Source organism: Rhagoletis pomonella, unplaced genomic scaffold (assembly GCF_013731165.1).
Source record: "Rhagoletis pomonella isolate Grant_MI unplaced genomic scaffold, Rhpom_1.0 Rhpom_scaffold_00029, whole genome shotgun sequence".
Lineage (NCBI taxonomy): Eukaryota > Metazoa > Arthropoda > Insecta > Diptera > Tephritidae > Rhagoletis > Rhagoletis pomonella.
This window is the reverse complement of record NW_023458583.1, coordinates 273,183-297,678: the sequence shown is the minus strand read 5'-3', so window position 1 is coordinate 297,678 and position 24,496 is coordinate 273,183. Positions and strand designations below refer to the sequence as shown.

At 35.8% G+C, this 24,496-nt stretch overlaps 1 protein-coding gene across 1 annotated transcript in view; it reads left to right on the top strand.

Annotated features, from left to right (window-relative positions):
• Positions 1-11,901: 11,901 nt before the first annotated feature.
• The window catches only part of LOC118749662 (transcriptional regulator ovo-like), a 111,483-nt gene continuing 98,888 nt past the window's right edge, over positions 11,902-24,496 (top strand). Inside the window, exon 1 of the mRNA XM_036484461.1 lies at positions 11,902-12,969. Coding sequence (XP_036340354.1) covers positions 12,348-12,969 — 622 coding nt within the window. The 5' untranslated portion in view covers positions 11,902-12,347. The remainder of the gene's footprint in view (positions 12,970-24,496) is intronic.

Here is a 24,496-nt window from a genome sequence, read left to right as displayed (position 1 = left end):
TTACCCGCCCTTATGTATGTACATAAATACGTACCACACCACATAACGATGTTACCTGCTATTATGTATTACACTGCCATATACAAAAATGAGATATAGATATGCAATATGTACCTACATTAGGCATAAATTCCTACAAATTAAATATATTTATGAGGAGAAGATGAAGAGTGATGTAAACCTAACGAAAATTAGGCTTTTTTAAAAATTTGGTAGAAAAAGTTTCCGCAGGGAACTCCGAGATTTTTTTTGCATGTAAAAAAAACCACATAAATAGCTAGTCCTCTGCAATAACGATACAAATCAAACTTCAAAAAATAAAGAGTCTTACTACTGTTAAAGGGTTCATATCTCTAATCCTTGTCTAATCCATGTCTAGTCCCTTATCTGTTTATAAGAGTTTGACATATTAAATAACCAGCACCATATAAATAAACATTTAAATCTTCAAACTTTTAACAGTTACCCCAACTATACTCGACAATTTTTAAAAACTCTGAATAAAAAGTCCAAAATTTTTGTCTGTAATTATTAAAGTTTCTTGAATTTTTTACAATTTTTGCACTAAATTCAAAATGTGGATTGATATGTTGCCGCTTATCCAATGTGCTATTTATTTATTTATTAGACAAAAATGGAGGTAAAAATAAGATTAAAACCTTTTTAAAGTATGTACATCAAGCTCAATAAAATTATTGAACATAATTGTTATAAGGCCACAAATAACAAAAACAAATAACTTAGGCACGAGCAAACCTGAAAACTTAAACATTCTGAACATAGAATTATTAACAACAAGTAAGAAAGTCTAAGTTCGGGCGGAGCCGAACATTAAATACCCGGCGCAAGTATTAAATATATGTTTTCCACCTTTCCGAAAGCTACCGCTACATGATAAGCCGGAGTGTATACATTTTAAGTAAATTAGCGTCCTTAAATTTCGAAATATTGAAATTTCAAGCATTTTTGAAATTTACCGTTATATGAAAAGCGGCCTCAAATTTAGTCCGATTTCAACAATTTTCAACGGTTTGCTTTTATGTGGCAAGCACAATAACCATACCGAGCTTGGTACAAATTGCTAGAACGGCTAGCGAGATACATATCACAAGTTGGCGGTGCTACGCCCATTTTCCAAAATTTTGTCATAAACGTATTTCTTGGTAAAGAATTGTTGCAACCATCAATTTTGAATAAATTAGCTTCAATATTTACTGATTTATCGAAGATTTTGTATTTCTCGAAATTACCGTTATATGGGATGTGGGCGTGGTTATTGTCCGATTTTAGAAATTTTCGGCCATTTGGTATGTTGTACCAGGACCAACAACTGTGCCAAGTTTGGAAGAAATTGGTGTAGCGGTTACCAAGATATACACATGTAACCATAAGTGGGCGTGGCTACGCCCATTTGCCAAAATTTTGTAATATTCTTATTTTTCGTCTAAAACTTATTATAAATATCAATTTTGAGTGAATAATCTCCAGTAGTTACTAAAATATCGCAGTTTTCGTATTTCTGAAAATAACCGTTATATGGGAAGTAGGCGTGGTTATTGAGCGATTTTAAAAATTTTCGGCCATTTGGTATGTTATGCGAAGGCCAACAACTGTGCCAAGTTTGGAAGAAATTGGTGCAGCGGTTACCAAGATATACACATGTAACCATAAGTGGGCGTGGCTACGCCCATTTTCCAAAAATTTACAATATTCTTATTTTTCGTCTAAAAATTATTGTAAATATCAATTTTGAGTGAATTATCTTCAGTAGTTACTAAAATATCGCAGTTTTCGTATTTCTGGAAATTACCGTTATATGGGAAGTGGGCGTGGTTAAAGTCCGATTTCGCCCATTTTCAATACCAACCTACCTTGGATTAAGGGAAACCTACATGCCAAATTTCGTTGAGATATCTCAATTTTTGCTCGAGTTATCGTGTACACGGACAGACGGACAGACGGACAGACGGACGGACAGACAGACATGGCTTAATCGATTTCTTTTTTCATCCTGATCATTTATGTATACATTTGTCTATATCTATCTCTATTCGTTTTGGCTGTTACAAACAACCGTTATGTGAACAAAATTAATATACCCTTATGCACAAGTGCGCTCGGGTATAAAAACCAACAAAACCAACAACCGCATGATCAAGGTGAATAGCAGCGGAATAGCTGCGCTTGATTGTAGTTGGCTCACATGAAAAAAGTGGAAAAAGCAACCACAGCTTATAAGCCGAACTTAGCAAAGTGCGTAGGCAACTGGCTGTGTCAGCCGGGGTCGTTGGATCGAGTCCGACTGAAGAAGTCTTATGAGGAGATGTGGTGATCTCTGAAATAGCCTCAATTCTACCATTTTATTAATTATTGTTGTTTTTTCACAATAGTTTTTCATGAAAAACGGCCTCAATCTCAATAAAACTCTTGAATATATTTCGTCAACTTCATTTAATATTTGATTAGAGAAAACCAAATTAAATTAAATTCAGTTAAATTAATTTAAGTTAAAATAAGCTTAGCACTATCACAAAACATACGTAAATCATTAACAAGTAATAAGCACAATTAAACATATAGGTAGAATAAAATGAGCTCAGAGAGGCAGATGAAAGGAAAGAAAGAATATTATTAAGGTAATCACACTCATCGCAGTGACCCAAAATAGTTATATATTAGGAATTTGTAGTTACCTTTATTTAACAGAGACTTGACAGATTCTGGTATATTATTTCAAAGTCTCACACCGGTGATGAAAAACAGTCTCGACGAGGTAAGATAGGTGTATTTTGGGACAATCAGATCGTGACGTCTACTGGACCTACTCAATTTAAGCCATTAAGCCATTCCATTTTAATAGTTTATAGCCATTAAGCCATACCAGTTTAATAGTTTCTACATAAATATGCAGCTCCTGGCAGCAGTATAGTCCACAATGCTGCAATCCAAATTCTTATTTTTCCGAAGTGATATATGGTCAAACTTCTCAAGAGCATATACATATCGCATAACGTTATTAAACAAGACATTGATTTTGTGAGAGGATATGAAATCGAGCTTACTATATATGTATAAGCTCAGAGTACGTTAAATATATGTGGCACAATAAGTTTTTTTGCCAACTTGCGTCTTGTTTCAAAAGGAGTGAAAGCAGCGGACATTTTCAATCTACGCAAAACGGCATACACATTACTAACAAGACAATTAACATGGTCGAAACAAGTCAACTTGGAGTTTATCACATAACCCAAATTTTTAGTCTTGTCTTTGAACTTAACAACACTAGCACCAATAACCAATTCCGGTATGTTCTCAACATGTACCACGCTGCTACATATCAGCCACATAAAGGACTTTGGTATTTAAACACAGATAATTATCACTAGCCCATTTCGAAAATATAGAAAAATGGTTTTTCAAAACAAAACAAATGGCAAGTCGGCATAAAACTGTGTGACAACATCAAGGAGCCCGCCACAAATCGAAGGAGAAGCTCGGCAAAACACTAACATATGTGCAAGCGGCAATCTATTATTATTAATTTTATTGCAAAATAGCAGACAAATCATTATTAACTTTAAAACACAAAGCCTCAACAAGACCAATACGACTAGACAAGTACACCTGGATATCATCAGCGCACACATGCACATTGACAAACTGACACACGGAGAATACATAATTGACGAAAACATTGAACATAAAATTATAAACATTCAATAAATAAAAGAAACACAGCCAAAACTGATCTAAATGTCACTAAACTTTATCAGCTGACCCCAAGCGTACATATATACTTATATGTAAGTCAACCGATAAAAAAAGAAACTGATTTTTAATCGCAGTCATAATGCGGTTGACATGAATTTTTCCACAAACATTTCTGTACAAATATGCACATGTTTTTTACAAGCTTCTGTTAAATTTCACCTGTGCGTAGTGAAATCTTACCTCAAATTTTAACCAACTTCCCGATGAGCTAGAAACTTGAACTTCCACCAGGTGGCGCAGGTGTCGAGATATTTTAAAAACGCGTATTTATGATCCAACATGGTTCATATTCGGGATATATGTATATTACTTACATGAAAAGGAATAACTCGACAAGAAATGTAGCTGTTAGGTGCTGAGTTGTTCTGCCATGAGTTACATACTCGACTCCCAGGAGCTTTGGAAACTTTGACCATACTGCCTGCATCTCTCTACTGGTAAAGCACGTGGGCGTATATCGTGGGCGGATTTGGCGTACTCTACATATCGCGCTGCAGCGTGCTTTGGCCCTCTCAGGTTGCTGGGTAAACTGCGGGCTAAACATGCGTGCGCACATCCAAGGACGCGATGACGACAGTGCCGTCGGGATGTCGGATTTTTAAGAGATTTGAAAACAATTCGTAGTTAAAGCATTGTTGCACTAGCTGGAATGTTGAATAAATTACACCATCGTTTGGGTAGGTAAAGGAATGAATATAAAATAAATGGACTGCATAACCTCAAAACTTTCGACGTAATTTAGAATTTTTTTTTAACAAATAGGAAGATAATAAGGCGCTAAATCTCAAACTAAGTTGAAATTTTCTTCTAGCTACATAAACGTACATAAATATATACAGATGTATATAAGTATAAGCTTTTATAAATACATACATATGTACAGTATGTACCTATACATAAACAAATGTAAATCTTTCCAAGTGTACGCCTCTGATATATGTATGTATATCCTTGCAGTTCGGCGTAACACCACAACGAGGAGACAGTTACTATACACTTACATATAATCAGATCCATAATGTATATACTAACATATATATCTGAGAAGAAAAGAACATTCGAAATGAACGCCGATGAGTGAGAGTGAAGTTTAATTTCATTCGTACCGTTCGTCGGACGACACTGAATGCCAAGTAACGATGGAGAAAAACAAAAGAATCAGTAACGAAAAGAACGAGCAAGTCAAATCGCAAGCATAAACCTTACTTCTAAAGAATAAAGAAGAAGGGAACCAACAGCAACATGAACATGAAGACAAATTCAAATGCCAATAAGACGGGACGAGCGCAAATCGGTAAATAGCGCTAAGTTATAATGTATATACGCATGTATGTGTGCATTTTTGGTTGCTTTTGTTGTGTTGTAATCGCACCAAAGTCAGAGTCAATGTTAGATATCATGTAATGGGCCGGAAAACTGGTTTTTAGCGGACAGTTTGTTGCTGCTCTGTCTCTATTTCTGTTTTGTCTCTCACGATTCGCTTCGCTACTGGCAAAACTTGCTCATTGTCTGCTCTCTGCTAACCAAATAAAATCACAGCTAATCACTGGTCAACAAGTACCACATATAAACAAACATACGTAGTTGCGCATACTCGTACCTCTGTATGTATGGCAAACACGTACCCACACATCAACATTTATAGCTGTAAATTTGTCGTCAATCGGCTGGTCAGCTCGGTTGAGACGGCCGAATGTCCACAAAAGACCGACCACAACGCTGGTCATCCGGTGGCGCACAGGTGGTATGCAATGCGTTCTCATGCCTACGAATGTGAGAGTTTCTCGCTCAATTCCTTTACCTCGTCGCTATGAGTAACTGAATTCGCCGCAAAAAGCGATACAGTGCACACCTAAGCCGCGCGCAAGGGTAGGTCAGTGTGTTTCTCAAGCCGGCTGCATGCTCTGCATGAATAACGTTAGTTAGGCAAATGCTTAAGTCAATAAGTAAGCACTATGGACAGTTAAGTGAGAGGACAAAGTGGAATTTATTTGCTCGTTTTTTGTAGGTATGCACATAGAGCTCAATGGAAATATCGGTAGGCTTTTGTATACGTGTAAACCGAAGAGAGCGTCCAGCAGTGGATTTCGCCGAAGCTGTCTATCAAACATTCTTATTGGATATTGTAATTTTTTTGCATCACGTTTTGTGGATTCTGAGTAATGTATAGTATTGCCAACTTGCTAAATTCCATCACATTTGTAAGATATTCAAAATCACGAATTCTGACTAATGGTTGATTAATAGATATCATTTAGATTCCATTTTTTAAATGACAAATAAGAATAATGAGCGGTTTGTGAAGATAATTTTATAAATTAGTTCGGACACGATTTTCACTGTCATCATAAAAAAACTCATCTTACCTCGCCCGATGTAAGGTCCATAGGATGTGCGTAGAGTAAAAGCTGACTAAACATATTCATATAGAATACCCCAAATACCCATAGCAAATGTTCCAGTTTTCTCTCGTGTTCAATACTGACAGCGTTATTTTGGGTTAGGTCAGGTTAGTATAGAAAAGGGAACGTTTAGTGAGGAGTGGCATCTGATCAATGCGAATTAAAAAGTAAGATATTTAAAGAATTAGAAAAACGTAATAACATAGTTAAAACAAACGCTGGGCATTGAACTTTTTGTGCAGAGAGTATCTGCTGCCAAAAGGTAACTGACATGTAGCCCTTGATAAAGTATCGTAATAAGCCCCGACTCGAGAATCAGATACTTCGGTAATTATACCGCGCCAACCTAGGAATCGCTACATATATTTTTATGAACTTTAAATTATGTGATTTACACCACATGGAAAACTGAATCGCATTTGTTATGCCCACTTATCCAAGATGTATGTACGAACTACTAGGTTGTCTAGAAGTCTTTTTCAATAACGGCCGCTATTGGAAGACAATGGCAAACCGCGACGTACCGTGGAAAAGTTTTACATAAATACCATCTGCTGCTCAAATGTAGATTAAAACTTTAGGCCTCTCTATTTGTGTAGTAGCATTAAGACAAACACCACAAAAGTTATTTATTACCCTGTTTTCGGCCACATACGCTTGTAGGGACTCCATTTTGTCATCAACCGTATAGCTTCATGCAATATCATTGCGAACTGATGTCATACTCGTATAAACTATATAGAATAACATTCTCATGTTGTCAGGAGAGTGATAAAACATTCGTTGTTGTTATTGTTCTTCGGTTATTATTAAATCATTGTCGTTAAGCTGTTTAAAAAGGGTTGGACCAAAGAGAGAGGGATGTCAGCTGAGTAGGATTAAGCTGGCATGTGAAGAGGTGGTTGGTGTCGTGCGGACAATCTCCACATGCCGGGCATTCATTGGGGATATTTGGGTCTAGTCTGGACAGGCAGCTACAGTATCCAGACCGTAACTGTGACAGGGTAACGCGGGTCTCTTTTGGAAGTTGAAGCTCCGTGACTGCTATAGGTGGTGATTGGGCTCCGATCACAGCATTCGTTGGCCGGGAGTCGTGGTAGGCGGTGACAGACTCCCTATGAATGTCGTTGATCGCTCGTCGGTACGTCACCGGGTCCAGTGGTTGATCTACGTATGGCTGGACCACTTCCTTGTATATGAATAGGTGCCCCCTGACGCGCCTGGGCGGAGGCTCCTCCTCTAGCAAAGGTCTGTTGGGGTGTTCACTTATGTGGCACCCCACCAGAAACTGCTTACAGAGCATTTTGTTGTGCTCCTTTACGGGGAGCACTTGGGCCTCACTGTGTAGGTGGTGCTCAGGCGACATCGAAAGGCACCCTGTCACTGTCCGGAGTGCTACGTTCTTACAAGTCTATAGCTTCTACCACTACATCCAACTAGTCCCGGTGACCAAACTGGTGCTGCATGGTTTAGAACCGGCCGGCCAATTGCCTTGTATGTCTCCAGCAACGTTTCTTTGTCTTTCTCCCAGGTGCTGTCGGCGAGCGACTTGACTTCCTTGTTGTGGCTCTGTACTTTGTTGACAACTGCGGTTGTGTTCGTGGAGAAGGAGAGCAGGCTATCAGTGGTGACTCCTTAAATTTTCGGGTTATTTACTGTCGGTATTGGTGTGCCATCGGCGTGTATGCCTAATTCTAGCCTGACCTCCTTTGTCCAGGTGGTGAAGAGGGTCGCCGTTGATTTCGTTGGGGTGAGTGTTAGGCTGCATGCAGTGAAGAAGCGTAAAAGGCGAAATTCTATTCACAGATGCCAATATCTAGAGATCAGGGAAACTCCTTCAGGTGGCTGGGGAAGCTTCGAGATGTAGAAGTTAAACAGGAATGGGGAGAGAACATTACCTTGTGGAACCCCTTGTTTAATTTTTCTAGGATTGGAGGTTTGATGTCTGCAGATTACTGACGACAGCAGCGTGGAATTTCAGACGGTGTCAAACGCCTTTGACAAGTCCAACGTTACTAGGACAGTTCTCTCACAGGGGCGGTTGCGGTTTAGGCCACGCGTTATTTGAGTGTTTATGGCGTTAAGTGCTGTTGTTGTGCTGTGCATTTTATGGAAACCATGCTGGTGCTTCGCTTGAGTCAGGTGGTGGGTGAAGTACGGGAGTAGCTGGGCCACTAGTGTCTTCGCAACCGGGAAAGGAGCGTTATCGGGCGATAAAAGTCTCCTTTGTTGGCGGGTTTCCCCGTTTTCAGCAGTGGGACCATTCTCCCTGATTTCCACATATCAAGATTGATGAGAGTGGCCATTGACAGGTTGAGGACCTCGGCTAGGTACGCCTCTCCCGCGTGCCCCAAATGTTTCAGCATCAGCATATATATTCCGTTGGATCCAATGGCTTTGGAGGATTTCGCCTTTCCATGGCCCCCTTCACTTTGCCGTTGGTGACAACAAGTGGGGCACTGTTTTTAGGTAGTTTGGACAGCCTCCTACAGAGGAAGAGAAAGGCCCCCACTGCGATGGAAAGAACAGGTGGAGAAGGACTTGGCTTCACTCGGCATTTCCAATTGGCATCAGTTGGCACAGAAGAGAAACGACTGGCCTGCTTTGCTGAACTCGGCCAAAATCGCTTAGGCGGTTACAGCGCCAAATAAGAAGAAGTTAATAATTTGCCATTAGGTATTTTCTCATGTTCCCGGATACTGTTGGGCCAACCTATTTTTACTCTTTCGCCAAGTTAGAGAATGCTGCGCTTATTCTGTATATGATGCTGTTGCTGCGACTCAGACATATTTATTACACTTTCCAATATTGACTAAAGAAGCCGCAGGAAAAAAGCGGCCTTGCCTAATACCTCATTTGGTCTCAAAGATAAAGTTGTGATCAATGTCACTCTAAACAGCCGTCGTTGTGAGCCTCGCAGAACCACACACTACTTGTGTCGCCATTCAAAGAAGTATTGAGAAGTGTTCCCTGCAAAACTCAAGTACACTCTTAACGCTTTTTTCCTCAGAGTTTCATCTTCACATCTGCAGGAATCCTCCCGGTCTTGAAACAATTTGACCGCCGCCTTATTTTCTTACAAAACCTCCACGCTCACGCATTACCAACTCTCTATTTTTCCTCTTTTATTATTCCAGAATAACAATCAACCTGCGGACGGGGCTTTTTCGTCAGTCTTAAAGTATTTTGACTGAAATGTGGGTATATAGTGCCCATCCACTAACCAAGCTATGGAAAAATTTTTTTCCATGACGGTCATTACTAATAATACGAAACACTCGGCTAAAACTCGTAAGAATCAGTTTTTTTGCACCTCGAAAAAAGGTATAGGCTCAAAAATTGCATAAGAAATTCAGTAAAAGTCATAAAAGCATGAGATAATTTTATGCAAACTTCCCCAAACAGTGTATTTCAAAATCAACGAAAGTCTGGCCGAATTCATTTGAACAAAATTTGCATATGAACACATACACGTGCATAAATAAACATATCTCAACCTCAAAGCAAAAAAAATTTGCATATAAACATACACACGTGTGCAGAAAATTGCACGGTATCTTAAATTTTGCCAAAAGCAAGCTCCAAAAGAGTGCAGCAATATATGTGCAATAAGCCAAATGAAACCCCCAAAAGGAAACAAAATAACCTAAACACCAGAAAGACCGCAAATGGCTGAAATTCAGAGTCAAGAGCAATAGCAACAAACACATTGCAATCACATGGGGTACAACGAAATTTTATGTGAAATAATAGCCGAAACCAATGAGACCCAAAACGACGCAGACGACGAAAAACATAACAACGCCAAGTTGCCGGCAATAATAGAGTCGCTTTGAAAAGCAAAAAAAACAAATAAGCAAGCAAGACGAAGACCCCTAACATGAAACATGCACAAGAACAACAAGAAAAGCAGTACTGGTATTACCTCTACCTTGACTCTGAACTGTGAAGCCGCGACCGCGATCTGTCGCTCGGCCACCGAAGCCAAATTCACGTCTAAGTCAAGCCGCCACGAAGCAAGATACCAAAGCAAATGTGAAAAACTAAGCAAGCAACTATAAAGAGGAGCTCTAAGGGGAAGAGGTGGAGGTTGGAAAGAGTTATGAGGCAAAACATGCGGTTAAACGACAAAAACTGCAGTGGAGCCAGAGCTCCAGGTATCGAGCACCCAAATGAAACGGTGTTCAGCTGAGTAACTGTATGCATTGAAGACAACCATACGGAAAATAGTTAGAATGCGAGAGATGCGCTGTTCGCAGCGAATTCGAAGCAAGAGTATTAGTGAGCATTCCAAAACGGAAATCTCCAATACACAAAGACAATAGGCCAACAGGTGAGGAAATTTTGATCAAGTGCTGCGATAGTATGCGTTTGTGAGCGCAAGTGAAGATTAGTATGCTACGTGCAACAACAACCATGCGACAATCATAATAAACAGTAAGTCAGGTAAAATGCCGAAACCGTTAAACACAAACACGCGCATAGTTAGCAGTATAGGCGGGCGGCGGCTTGAGAGAGCAAAACTCAGGCTCAGCCCGTTGTCGACGAAAGCGAAGTCGAACTCAACCACCCCAACAACATATGTGTGTGTGTGAGAGAGCGAAGGTGCAGGTTTCGTTGCCTTGCACTGCGCTCACCTAATCCAAGTTCACCTGCTCATTGTTGCCTCTCTCTCTCTTTCTCTCTCTCTCTTTCTCCCACTTTTCCTTAACACTGCAGCGTCAATTCGCTTCTGTACGCACGCAATCAGACTTAGAATTCTGATCGTTTGGCCGCGTTGGCGCTCAGTTCTAGCCACAATCGCCGTTCGTGTGTTACACTACAAAAGTACGACGCCTTTGCACAACGGCATACAGTGTTTTTCTCCAACTAAAGCAACAAAATTATTCGAAGTATGAAAAACGAAGCGGCCTTAAGAACTTCTAACAACGGCACTCACTCATACATCTTCTGAGTGTTCACAACAAAGGTAAAACGACGAAACTATGCGAGGCATAGCGATCACTGGCTCAGCAACCAGCAACCAATATACCCAACTACCGGCTGTGTAAAGTGCAGCCGTTACACCCTGGCCCCGCATTGTTCCACCGGCCAACGTCTGTTAGAGGAGATCGACGGCTCTATATATACCTTACGCGTGGATGTGTGTGTGCCTATGGTTGGCGGTGTCGAATGAACCGCTGCTGCTGATTGACGACGACGGCAACGACGATAACTGGCTGACTTTGGACTAACTGCTTGTGCGCGAGTACCGCTGGAATACAGTAAGAGACGATCAAGCGTTGAGGATACACGCGTTTAGCGCTTCCAAATCGCGTTCGTCGTTTGCAAGCCCATGTAACAGTGAATCATTTAGATCAACCTAAAGTTCTAAGTAGAAAAACCAATACATACATTCATACTTGCAAATACAATTGGAGTGTATAATAAAATTTTCCTTATGCCACAGAAACAAATATAAAAAGGAAATATGCGAAGAGGTTAAATGAAGTGAAGTGTAGTTTAGTGATGAAATCCAACTTCTAAGTGAAAAATATTACTTTTGTGTGTAAATGATGAGATTCTAGCAAGGATAAAAAGGATTAAAAGGCCAGAATCTAAACGAAAGAGCTTTTACTGTGAAAATTCCAAAAAAGTGCAGAACAGTTTTTAAGAAACGAAAAATTTTTTAAAATAAATAAATTATACACACTTACTGTTAATACTAAACAAAATACAATATACTTTGCTATCAAAATGAAATAAATCAAACGGTAAAATACATACATACTGTGCGTAAAATTATTCTAAGTAGTAATAAATTTAATTCAAAATTTCGTATATAGGTTTAGTGCATGGAAGAATATATATTTTTAAGTTAAAGGTTGTGTTGTGTTAAAAATGGCACCCGCTCGCCGCCAAGCTATCGATCGATTTGAACAATATGAGCAAGCTAGTGAACAGAGCAGCCAATTAAATTAAAAAAATCCATTTTGGGAAACAAAAAAAAAGTTGTATTTAAGAACCCAGTAGCTTTTTTTACTCCAGCAAACACACACGACTTGGATTAGTGTTTTGCTGGCAGTGACTATGACTAAAATCGACAAGCTCAAAAAACGCGTTTGATTGAAAAATTAAAACGAGACTAACATTTTCAAACACTGAAGGCATACAAGCTTAAGAACTAACGCCAAAATGCCGAAAATTTTTCTCATAAAAAATCGTCTGCATCAGCAGCAACAACGACTCTTGGAATCTCAAAATCTGCTGCAGGATAAAAACGAAGATGATCGCCTAATACCGCCGCTGAGTCCCTCGCCGCCAGTAGGTGGTGGCAATGGCAGCGGCAGCGGCAGCAATGGCAAACCAAACTCGCCGCCAGTGCCCACAGATGCGCCGCGTGCATACACACCACCAACTGCAGCAACACGCAACATACACAACGCGTTGAGAACGCCCACACCAACTCCCTCAGCATCGTCACCAGCACTTGTACCACCAACGCCGTTACAGCCACCCAAGACGCCTGAACCACAAGACAGTGGCTCGTCTGCATTACAGTTGGTTGCGCCTCCGGATTCGTCCCCACATACTACAACTCCTGCTGTAATAGTGACCGCCGAGGACAATAAAAATGCCACCGTCACAGAACCAGTAAATCTGTTGGATACACCAACAGCAGCATCATCGACAACAACAGCTACAACGACTCCAAATTCACCACCTCTTTCGCGCAAACGTTTCCATCACCGACGATACTACTTTGGCCAACAGCAACAAAAATTATTGTATAATGCCGATGCTGACGCTGCAGAAGGTAAGTGTTTTACATAGAAACTATTATTCTGAAATCTCCTTTTATGTCTGTGAAGTGTTTGGGCAGGGAATACCCAGTGTATGAATAGATTGATTTGCGTTGTGGAGATTTCTAAGTAAAAAAATTTATAAAAGGTTATAATTTGAATCTTTATATCGAAATGAGGAGATCGCGATATTCAAGTGAAATCTAGCTGCGAAATAAAGGCAGGTTCGCAGCTAAAGTCTTTTGTTTAAAAGTCTACATCTGTCCTTTTTAGTTTTGTTAAACCACAGATTTGGAATGAAAAGGAATTGCTACTATTTTTTGTTGTAAACGTCTTTAATTTGAAAATTAAAACCAGTCTATTTGCTCATATTGATCAACATTTTTTTGTAATATAATATCGATGCAGTAGATTCTGCCACCCCTTTAAAATAGCTTAAAGTTTTTAATATTCAGAGTCAAAAAATTATATATAAAGAAATGTAACTACGATCATATTAAAATGTTAAATAAATTCTATTTGAAATAAAAATAAAAACAATTTTAACATAAACCTTATTTGAGGACTATAAATTCCTTTTTTTAAATTTCAAACCAAAAACATTTTAACAAAAAAATGCTCTTGCAATACATTGAAAAAAGAGTTTTTAATTCGTTTTCTATTTAATTTTATCTTTTTCTGTTTTTTAAGTCGGAAAATAATTAACAAATTTCTATTTTTGGTTTTTGTTTGCACCTAACATAAATTTCCATTTAAATAAAAATTTCCCTTGTTGAATCAAAAAATAACAAAATTTGTTTGGGTTTTATTCAATATACCAGAGTGTTTTCGAAGAACTGTTTCAAAACAAACCCGCTTTAGTACAGAATTTTATTTTATATGAATTAGATATGCAATTAAACAGTGAATATCTTTTTTACTTCTAAATAAATCTGGCAAACTTTAAACTAAGGTATTCTTTATTTTTGATCATTTAATAATTTTAAACATTTTACTAAGCTTGCGCAGGAAATTATTAAAATACATTTTTTTATAATTTTTTGCTGTATTAAAAACTTTTTATGTTGAATATATTTATATTTTTAGATCTTAGCAGCTCAACCAGTTTTTGTACGCTCCATAAAATGTAATTTAAATTTTCATATAAAAAATTTGCCTCATTTTTTTTATATTTTAATTTGAAGTAACGAAAAAATATTTGATTGCTATGGGTTCTTTCGAACGTATTGAACCGTTTGAAGTAGATGTTTTCCAAAAGTTTAGTCTCTACATACATCGCCAATTGTTTTTACAATTTTCAACAAAAGCTCTAAACTGTCAAAATAGTTTTTATTTTAAATATGTTAATTTTGGAAGCCCTTTTCATAAGCAACCGCAACCGTATAAATAAAAACTAAGCAGTTGATTTTCTTAAAATTTCATGCCTCTTACTTAAATTTATTTAAATAAGTCGAAAAAAAGCTATGAAATTTTAAGAACAAGCAATTGCTTATTTTTTACTCGTACGGCTTAAAATGTTTCTTTAAAATTTTTTTTAGCCTCTCCAAGGCTATCAATAAATAATGTTTTCATCGCCGAAAAACTTTTCACTTATGTACTTGCAAAAAATTATTATTGTTATTAAGTTCTACACTTTCAAGGTGTGATAAAGGCCTTTTTCATATTCTTAAAAAAAATCGGGGTGCTTAAATTTCAGAACCGAGAAAATTCGTCCGCTTTCCTTGATATCCTTAACCTGCCCAAAAGCAAAAAATATTGAAATTTTTAGAAAAGAGCTCTTCTTTGTTAAAAAAAACGATCTAGCTGAAATGGTTGTCATTGACTAAATAATGATGACTTTTTAATTTAAGCTGTATATGCAATTAAGCTTCTCCATTGATTTTAGCCCACCCTTTGTCCTGGTGTCATAAGATTTATTTATTATTTTTTTTAGTAGTAACCTTTTTCACGTAAATATCTCTTCTTATTTCTTCTTTTTTGTATATTAGGTGAACCCTTAATATTACGTTAGCATTTTTCATCGATACCTTTATTTGGTTTCGAGTCCAACGAAAAAATCAAGTTCGCTACTTAAGTCTTTTGTTTAAAAGCGGATTGTCAGCTTTAACTTAAGCGATTTGTTTGAAAAAAGTTTGCACAACTTGAAAAAAAAACCACGAATGAAAAAATCTCTCTAAATATAAATGAAATTATGTCAATATTTGTTTAAAATTCTAAACTTCAGCGGGTTTGAACGCTACAATATTTTTTCTCCAACGACACAAATATACTCTATGTACACACATTTTTTGTGTTTTTATAATTACATTCCTTTTATTTATTTAATTAAGTCATTGCAAATATCTAAATGTGTACAAGTATATTATTATTCGATCGCTTGCTCGCGATAAAAATCATCTAAACTAATTAATAGCAAACAACAATTGGTCAACACCCATACTAAACAAGACGGAAAAAAGTGATTTTTGCATTGTGTATGTACAAAAGAACATGTGAGTTAAGCGTTGACCATTAAATGAGCTGCGATTACTCGTGCTCGCCGCTGCTAAGCACTTTCAATTTGACAACAAACAAGACAACTTGACATATTTCTTTAAGCTTAGAAGCGGCAAAAAATAAGTATTCTTTATACAATATCTGTTCACTTATTTTGCTCTATATCACTAAGCTTTCAAATCAGCAAAATTTAATGCGCAAATCAAACTGAAGCACACCCTCTACCACTTGCATTGAATGCGAGAGGATTTGTGCCATAAAAAGTTTCCTTAGGTAAGAGTGTTGTTGTAGAAATTCAGTTTCGAAATACATCCACATGCAAACCCAGTTGCAAACTAGGGTGCATATGTACATGCAAATGTCTGAACAGGCTTGCGACCACAATACGCTGAAGCACGGAAACTGTGTTTGTATGCATATTTATTTTTGTAATTTTTTGCTCACTTAATTTTACTGAATTTTTATTTCGTGTTTTTATTCTTTTCATCTGCATGGGGGTGTGTTTGCCATAAATTGTTGGACCATAACCAATATATTTCTTTATATAGCTTTATATACGAAGTATGCATAAGTATATACATACCTGTGGATGTATGCGCACACATAATATATCTCATAATTTAGCGTTAGAATAATTGTTTATGACTTTGTCAGCGAAACAATGCAATTTAAAAAAATTTCAAAGCGCATTAACCGACCGACAACGACCAGCCTGCTTGACGTGCTGATTGACTGCCAGCACCCACACGCTTGCATGCACACATTTTCTATTTCTATGGCTACTGTCTCGTTATGAAAAAGGTGCGCTTTGGACGCTGAATGAGTGCCCGAAATGAATGATTGTCAACAAATGTCGGGGTATAGCTTAAAGTGCTTTGATTTTCTGTTCTTTATACATACATATATAAATCGTTTGCCTGCTAAATAAATGAATGCTTATTATTATTTGCGCAATAAATCTGAACTCAAATAGGTTCGGCTATTTTAGCAGTTCATAATGTTTTCATTCAAGTATTCGAGTGTCAGAAAGAAAATTATTTTGAACTTGCTTGCCAAATTTTTTTTACATTTGTTCTTCTTTCTTTGTTTATTCTTTCTTGAATACATTTATGGCAAGCCTTTTCAATCGATTATAAATTTTTGCTTTGCATTCCTCATTATCAGTGAAAATGCATTTGATTTTATTATGTTATGTTATTGTGTTATTTTACTTTCATTACTGTAGATATGTGCATGTGTACCTATTGTAAAATTTAAATTTGCATTTTAGATTTTCAAAAAGTCAAAATAGCCTTGATTTTTTTACTTAATCTTATTTTTAATTTAAAAACTTTTGTTACTAAATTTTCTGTGTCCGTTTCCTCCCTTTTATTTGATTTAATATTCTTTCAATTTTTTTACATTTTTAACTTATGTTATTTTATTTTACATTCATATACCAAAGGCATTTTTCCATAAAAACGCTTTGTATGCATTTATGCCAGCATTAGATGTATTATTTTACTTCATAGCGTTTTCTTTTCTCGAAATAATGATGCATTTATTCTGCCCTGCGCCTGGGCTGTCAAGTCTTCATGATCTTTTCTCAGCATCTTCACAGGCATATTGCGTGTTCTTTCTTTAAAATGTTGCGCTCTGATAATGTTGCCATATTTGAAGGTGACATTTTTTCCGAGAAAAGAAAATGGCATTACTTTTATAACCATACAAACATGGTTGTGTATCTATTGTATATTTTTAGTTTACATTTCCGATTTTCAAAAAGTCAAAATAGTTTTAATATTTTTTTTTACTTAATTCAATTCTTTATTTTATTCATACTTGTTACATCATTTTTTGTGCCTTTTCAGTTATTTATTCAATATTATTTATTTTATTTTATTTTACTGTTAGTTTTTTATTTTATATTTTTTATCTTATTTTAATTGATTTTAAATTCATATACCATACATAGTTTTCCCTAAAAAATCCCCTGTATGCATTTCTGCCAGTCATATTTTCCTATTCTCCACCAATCTTCTTCACCAGAATGGCAAAAGTTTTATTCAAACATTAATTCGTCTTTCATTATTATGTATGTATGTATGTGTTCACTACGAGTATTACACAACAAGAATTTAGCCGCTCGACAGCAATGCGCTTTTACCACACGCCTGCAGAACTAAGTAGAATGAAGAATGAAGCGCAACTAATCAACGCCATCAACGAAATGGCCGCGAACACACACACATACACACATATTGACACACACACGCATAAGCACAAAGTCAGAAAGCCACAAACACTAAAGCCCGCCAACCCAACGAACCAAGCAGTAAGGCAGTCAGACACTAAAATATGTACGTACATCTTATTACATATGTATGTGTGTACGTTCGTTACTCAAGTCTAATGTTTCGTTACACTGGAGTGAACTACGAAAAATAAAATCCGAAAAGAATAAAAGCCTTACAGCGCTTTCGGTAGAATTTTCCAATCACAAACGCCAACAACGACACCATACGTTTCCTTTTTTCTTGCCGTTTTATGGTTACTGTTGTTGTCTTGTTTATGACTTTCCTTCTTTACTTGCTGTTTTGCTGCTTGCACGTTCGCTTCGTCATAGCTGTTGCGGTATCGACAACAATTCTTTTAAGTGTCTTTTTTTATTTTATTGTTGCTTACATAATCTCTTTCACCTTCGAATGAAAGTAGTAATGGTGTAGTTACCTCAGCCCAAGCTCGTTCTTCTTACTTCACAGTTTACCTTCAGCATAAGAATAAATAGCAAAACCAAGCGCATGTTTGTCTGATTGTCAGACGCAGCTTCTCACAGCAAAAAAAAATGGTATGCTTGTGTATGCTGCCATAGCTTGGCTAGCTTTGGAGGTGTATGGTAGCCCAGACTTGTTTCTGTTGAGTTTAAGTGCTAAAAATACTTTCAAGTTTCTTTACTTCACTTACCTATTTGTCTGTTTTCTCCATACATGTTTCCCTTTCTAGTTAGATTTTTCGTAGTATTTACAAATTTTATTTTAAAAAGCGGACCAAAATCCGTTCACCACCACCAACACCGGCGGCGATTAGTAAACAAATTTATATCAATTAATGAAAACCAAATAATTTATCATGAACTTCACCTTAGATTGGGTTACCTAACAAAAGCTCACGCGGCCGGCCCGCGGTGCCATAGCGTTGCTGCTGTGTTAAGCGTTTTATGCTTATTTGAAGCGTTTACAACTACATACATACATATAAATATAGTTGTATATATGCAGACGTTCATATAGTTATGCATGCACGCTGAAGACATTAATTTAACTTCACTGTCTGTTTTACTAAATATGCATTCTAATAACAAAATATTCTCGGCGTTAAGACATCAGCAAAACTGTGACTGCTGTCGCTTTTAATTTGGTTGTTTAAATAGATTTTATTGTTTAAATTTTATGCTCACTGCCTGCCTGACAGAGCTTATGAATGAAATGCTCAGTTTTTTATTTTAACTTTTTTTACTTCGACCCTTTGAAGCGCTTAAATATGCTAATTATTACGAAATAAAGTTTTAGTGCTTTTTTGGAAAGTTAATCTTGTTATCTAAATGGCTTGTTTAGTGTGGGTTTCGTTATTTTTTAAACTGCTTGTTAAATATGATCATAAATATTAAAGTAATTGAGTGGAAAATTGTTCATATTTGATGTCTAAATTTATGTGCGCACTTATGTGGCATAAGTAATTTTTAATTGCAATATCAAAAAAAAGATTTCCTTTGAAGGTGAATGCGGCCGAATATTTAAATATTTAAAAATTTACTGTTAATATTGTTTTTGACTATTAATTTGGAAATTTATGAAATCTATCGTATTAAAGTAATACCCAAAAGGCTTGTATTTGCCAAATTGAAAAGACATATTTTTCATTTCATATTACGCACACAAAAACCTTGTCATATTTTTAACGAAGAATATCTGATAGCTTTATCTTGCACGGTACTCTGTTGGTTTGCATCTTATTTACTAAGAAAACGACAATCGATTGTGAGGTCGAAAAAGGTCAGATGAAAATGAATTTCGGAAAAAGTTTTGACGCTTCAAACAAAGTAAGTGATAAGTAAGTAGGTAAAATAGTGTAAAAACGTTAATCGATAGTGACTGAAAACCTGTATTATGGAAAGTATTGGTATTACAATCGAGTATATTGCAACACACTCATTTGTTATAACCAGGTAATCGTTCATTTCCACCAAGCCTTAACTGCTGTTTATGCCTATTGAAAAAAGGTGACTAAAACTTGAAGGGAGTTATTACTCATGTTAAGTACAAGCAAAATAAGGTAAAAGGGCAAAAAGTAAGTAATAAATCCTGCCGACCACCCCTTATGAAAATTCTTGCAACTTACTTAACCTCTTAACTGCGGTTAAGCTTTTGTTGGAAATAGGTTATAGGTCTGACGTTTTTATAAAGTTTTACTCAGTTCCTTTTTCTTGAACATTCAATTACGCCTGAAAAAATTATTGGGAGAATATATGTGGCAACAAAATTACTAATGCCAATAATATTTAAATAAGTAATTTGATTGACACTTTTGCCAGATCTGCTGTCGCATTACCATAATTACCAGCGTTATCGATAACTTTATCGATTTATTTATCGTATTTTCTACGGATATATTTATCTCATCGTTTTGGTTATAATTTTGCTTGTCTTAATACCGAAATTATAATCGCCACAATACGATAAATTGTATTTGATTTACCTTCCTTTTGTAGGTATTTTGCACATTTTCCTTCAATAGACGTTGTAAGGTAACGCTAGTAAATGGCAATAAAGCACCATAACTTGGTGTAATTCTGCAGGAAGTCAAAACATTTTACATAAATGTTTATATTTGCACAATATTTGTACATAAATAGGTACATATATATGTATGTATTTCATTTTTATAATAATGTTTCGGAAACATTCTTAACCGACTTCAAAAAAGGAGGAGGTTATCAAATCGTCGTATGTTTTTTTAAATGAAAGGTGGCCCCATATACCAATTTGGTTTAGATCCCATTATTGGATCATGAAGAAATTAACGGTACTTTTAAATTTGTATATGAGAATTGAAGTCGGTTTTGTTTTTTGCTTAAAAATTATCTGTTCTGAATGTATTGAAGTACTCACAACTGCTGAAAATTGATTTGTTCTCTTTTTATTTAATTCTTTACACTGTCATCTGAAAAAGTTACTTAAACGTCATAATATGTCTAAAACATTGTCCCCCAGAAAACATGTTTCCCAAAGTATACATACAAAGTAATTATAACTATGCTGTCAGCTGTGTAAAAGAAAAAAATATCCTCCAAGTTCATACAGAAACCAGCATAATTTTCACACAAACAATTCTTATAAAAAAGTACTTCACAATAGCACTCGATCGCACGCATACAACTTGTCTAGCTGCTCGCTCATTCTAAAGAGCCTACAACCAGAAAAGTTGGCAAAGTAAGAAGCGGTGCAAGTACAAAATTGTAATTGCTAATAAAAAGCCCAAGCAACTCGCCACTTCGCTGCTGAAATTCCTGGTAAACCATCATACGCCAACCACCTCATCGTTGCCGTTCACTGATTTTCCCATTCATGTTGGTTCCTTCTAAAATTCATGCATTAATTAATTATTTTTTCATTTCACCATTAATTAAGCCAGCAGAAAAATAACAAAATTCTAGAATGGAAAGAAGAATTAACTTTAAAATTTATTTAAGAAAAACAAATCACGAATTCACAGTAAGCGCAGAAAAAGTGAACAGTTTAAATTTATGAGTAATCAAGTAGTTTTTTTTTTCTTTCTGAGTAGTGGCATTAAAATCTTTTAGTTATGCCTGTCAGCCACTTCAAGCCATTAGCCTCCCTAGTCGACTTAGCCGGAGGAAAGAAGTTTGTGTTTTGCTCACATTTCGAGCTGTTGAAGCAACTATGAAGTTGCGTGTTGGTCGGAGTCAAAGTTCTACCCGAATAACATCATGCCACTCACTGGTGCTCACTTCCAGACATTCCCACATTTTACGAGGCTAGGCATTTAACTCCACACGTATTTGCTAATAATAATAACAAAATTTTCACATGTCTTGTGCCTACTGAAAGATTTTATTCCAACGCAGAATCGAATTTCGTCAATATACGCAGACTAATGTTTGCGATTAATTTTGTAATATGAAAACGAGAAAATCTATTTCAGTTAAAAGCCGAATATTTTTAAAACAGTTTTTTAATTATATTTCACCACTCCTAGCATTAAAAATGAGTCTAAAGAGTGAATCGAACCCCTTAACGGAGAACTGCCAATACTCCGCGCTTCTGGCATATTTTTGCTTTCGCCTTATGCTCCTTATTCCAGCGCTATCTTCACATGCATAAGTATACAATATACATACATATATATAGCACATATATGAACTTGTGTATATGCATTACCACATTCTTACCAACCACTGCTCACTAACTGCTGGGTGCTTTTGCTTGCACACAGCAGTCAGCAGTCTTCCATGCCACATTCCTCATTTGCCACCTCGACATGCACAACTTCATTACCTCTTCTCTAGGCTTCTCTTCTATTTTCTACACACACATTATTCTGCTTACCTTAAGTACTTGTTTTGTACTTCTTTATTTTATATTCTAAGTGATGTTCTTGTTGTTCTTGTTATTAAACAGCAAGTATTATGTATGCACAAACAAAGCACTTAATGCGCCACGGTCTGGTGAATAAGTTACGCTGCGCTGCACTGCACCGCATTTCAATACGTGCAAATGCTGGCACCCAACTCCACCCCTTTCCTTTTGCTTACTAACTTGCTTGCATACTCGTACTTACTTACTCACCTTCAGTTACCACTTAGATGCTGTCAAGCCGCAAATTTTATTCCTAGTTACAGCGAGTTGTAACGCCATTATGATAATCATTATCATTATCACTCAAATACTTGCACAACACTGAGTGGCCGCAAAAACCGCACTAGCACACACACATACACGCATGTACAAAAGTATGGACACACAAAGCAGGCTCCCTTGAAGTAGCGTACGTAAAAAGAGTAAAATCACTACTGTTACCTCAACACACACCCTGTGGATTTGCTTGGCTTAGCTTGTAAAGGTGAAAAATCGTTGTTTAATGGTTTTCAAAAAGGTAAAAGGAAATCAATAAGTGAAAAATATCCCAGCAACTGCATCCACATGTAATTCTAGGCAAGTTAAACCAACTAGTTATGCGTAGTACTTACAAGATTCTGGAAACCGGCCTAGCCTGCTTCACATCTAAATGTTAGCCGTTTGTTTTTATCAGTGTTAGTTGAAGAGGATGCCAATTGGCATTGGGCCAATAGAGTTCGTTGCGGCGGTTGGATTTTTTTTGGGTAGGAATTTTTTTATTCGGTATTTACTCACAGTTCAGTGTTGCATTTTTGCAAATTGTTGTTGTAAATTCGTATCACTTTTACATGTGTACATATATAAATTAAATTTTTCAACGAAGTCTCTTTTAAATGAGGCCAAACTGGTTCGCAGCACTTTTGAGGCAAACTTTATGTTATTCTTATTCTCCTTTCATAAGTATATACTTAGAAAAATGTATAATGAATCCTAAATAATATTTTCATTTTCCTTTTCTAAGTTGAAAGCAAACAAGAGTACTGAATACTTCTTTATTTGATCGGTTTTTGTCGCGAAGTTCGTAACTTAAGTCTTTAGTTTTAGTGCCATTTTATCTGAAATACGGAAATAACCATTTAAATATTTTCAGTAACACACCTTTAACCGTATGCGATTTTATGTTTAACCTAAGGATGTTTTGTACTGATAACGGCGACAGGCTTCCAGAAACTTAAAACTAAATTTAAATTCCAGTAAAGGTTGAAAAAACTAAAGTCAAAGATATCAAAATAAGTTTTAATTTTACCTTAGACTTTCATTGTTTTCTTCGACTTGAGCTGCAATTCATATATAGGATTGAATTGAATTCTAAATTAAAACAAAAGTGAGAACGTCCGTTAAAATTAAATTTTAAACACATATGTATGTATGTAAAAAAAAAATTGATCGAAATCTTGTAGAAATTTGATCCTATTAAATGTTAAATCCAACATTTATATTAAATTTAAAATTTGCACTACAAAATCAAAATTAAAATTTTCTATGAAAACTGGAATCAAAATATAAATTCAAATTTCAATAAAAATTTTTGAATCTTATCAAATATCAAATTTTAAATACACTAAAATTTACTTTGAATTTTAACTTAAAAAATTTAAATCAAAATAAATTTAATATTTTTCAAACATAATTTCGGGTAACATTTTTCTTTCAAATGATAATTCTCGATTTCAATTTGAATAAAATAAAATAAAATAAAAGAATAAAATTTGAATTATTCTTAATACTAACTACACACATTAACTAAAATTCCAAATTAGATACAATGAAAATATATGTATTTAAAAGAGGTTAGAATTGAAGTGTTTGTTACAATTAAAATTATCATTTAAAAACAAATTATAAAATACGTAAAATTTTAAAAGAAAAAACTAAACTAAAATTTAGGAGGAATAGCATATTAGACTAAAGTTTAGATAGGAAACAATTGAATATAAAAAATTAAATATTAAGACTAAAACAACTTATTCTAATTTGGTAAATTTAAAATATTAAATTTAGCAAATATCTCTTTTAAAATTTCTACTTTTTCTTAACTAGTTGTAATTACCAAAAAAAATTATTTTTTACGTGCGTCCACAGCTCAGTCTTTAAGCTTCGCAATAGTAACGCCTCACAAACATCTAACTTAACAACAAATCTGCGATAAGGCAAGTAGTATTGAGCAATACCCGCACGTCACCGAGCAAAAAGAAATTAAGTGTCGCAATAAAATTAACACTTCCAAGAAATGAAATAAAAATCGCCAATGAAAATTTTGTTTCCTAGACAAAGAATGGCAATAAACTCTGCATACAAGCAATTTACAAGCGAATAAAATCATAGAGAATAGCAACAAAATGTCGAAAAAATCTAAACAGCAATTACAGAC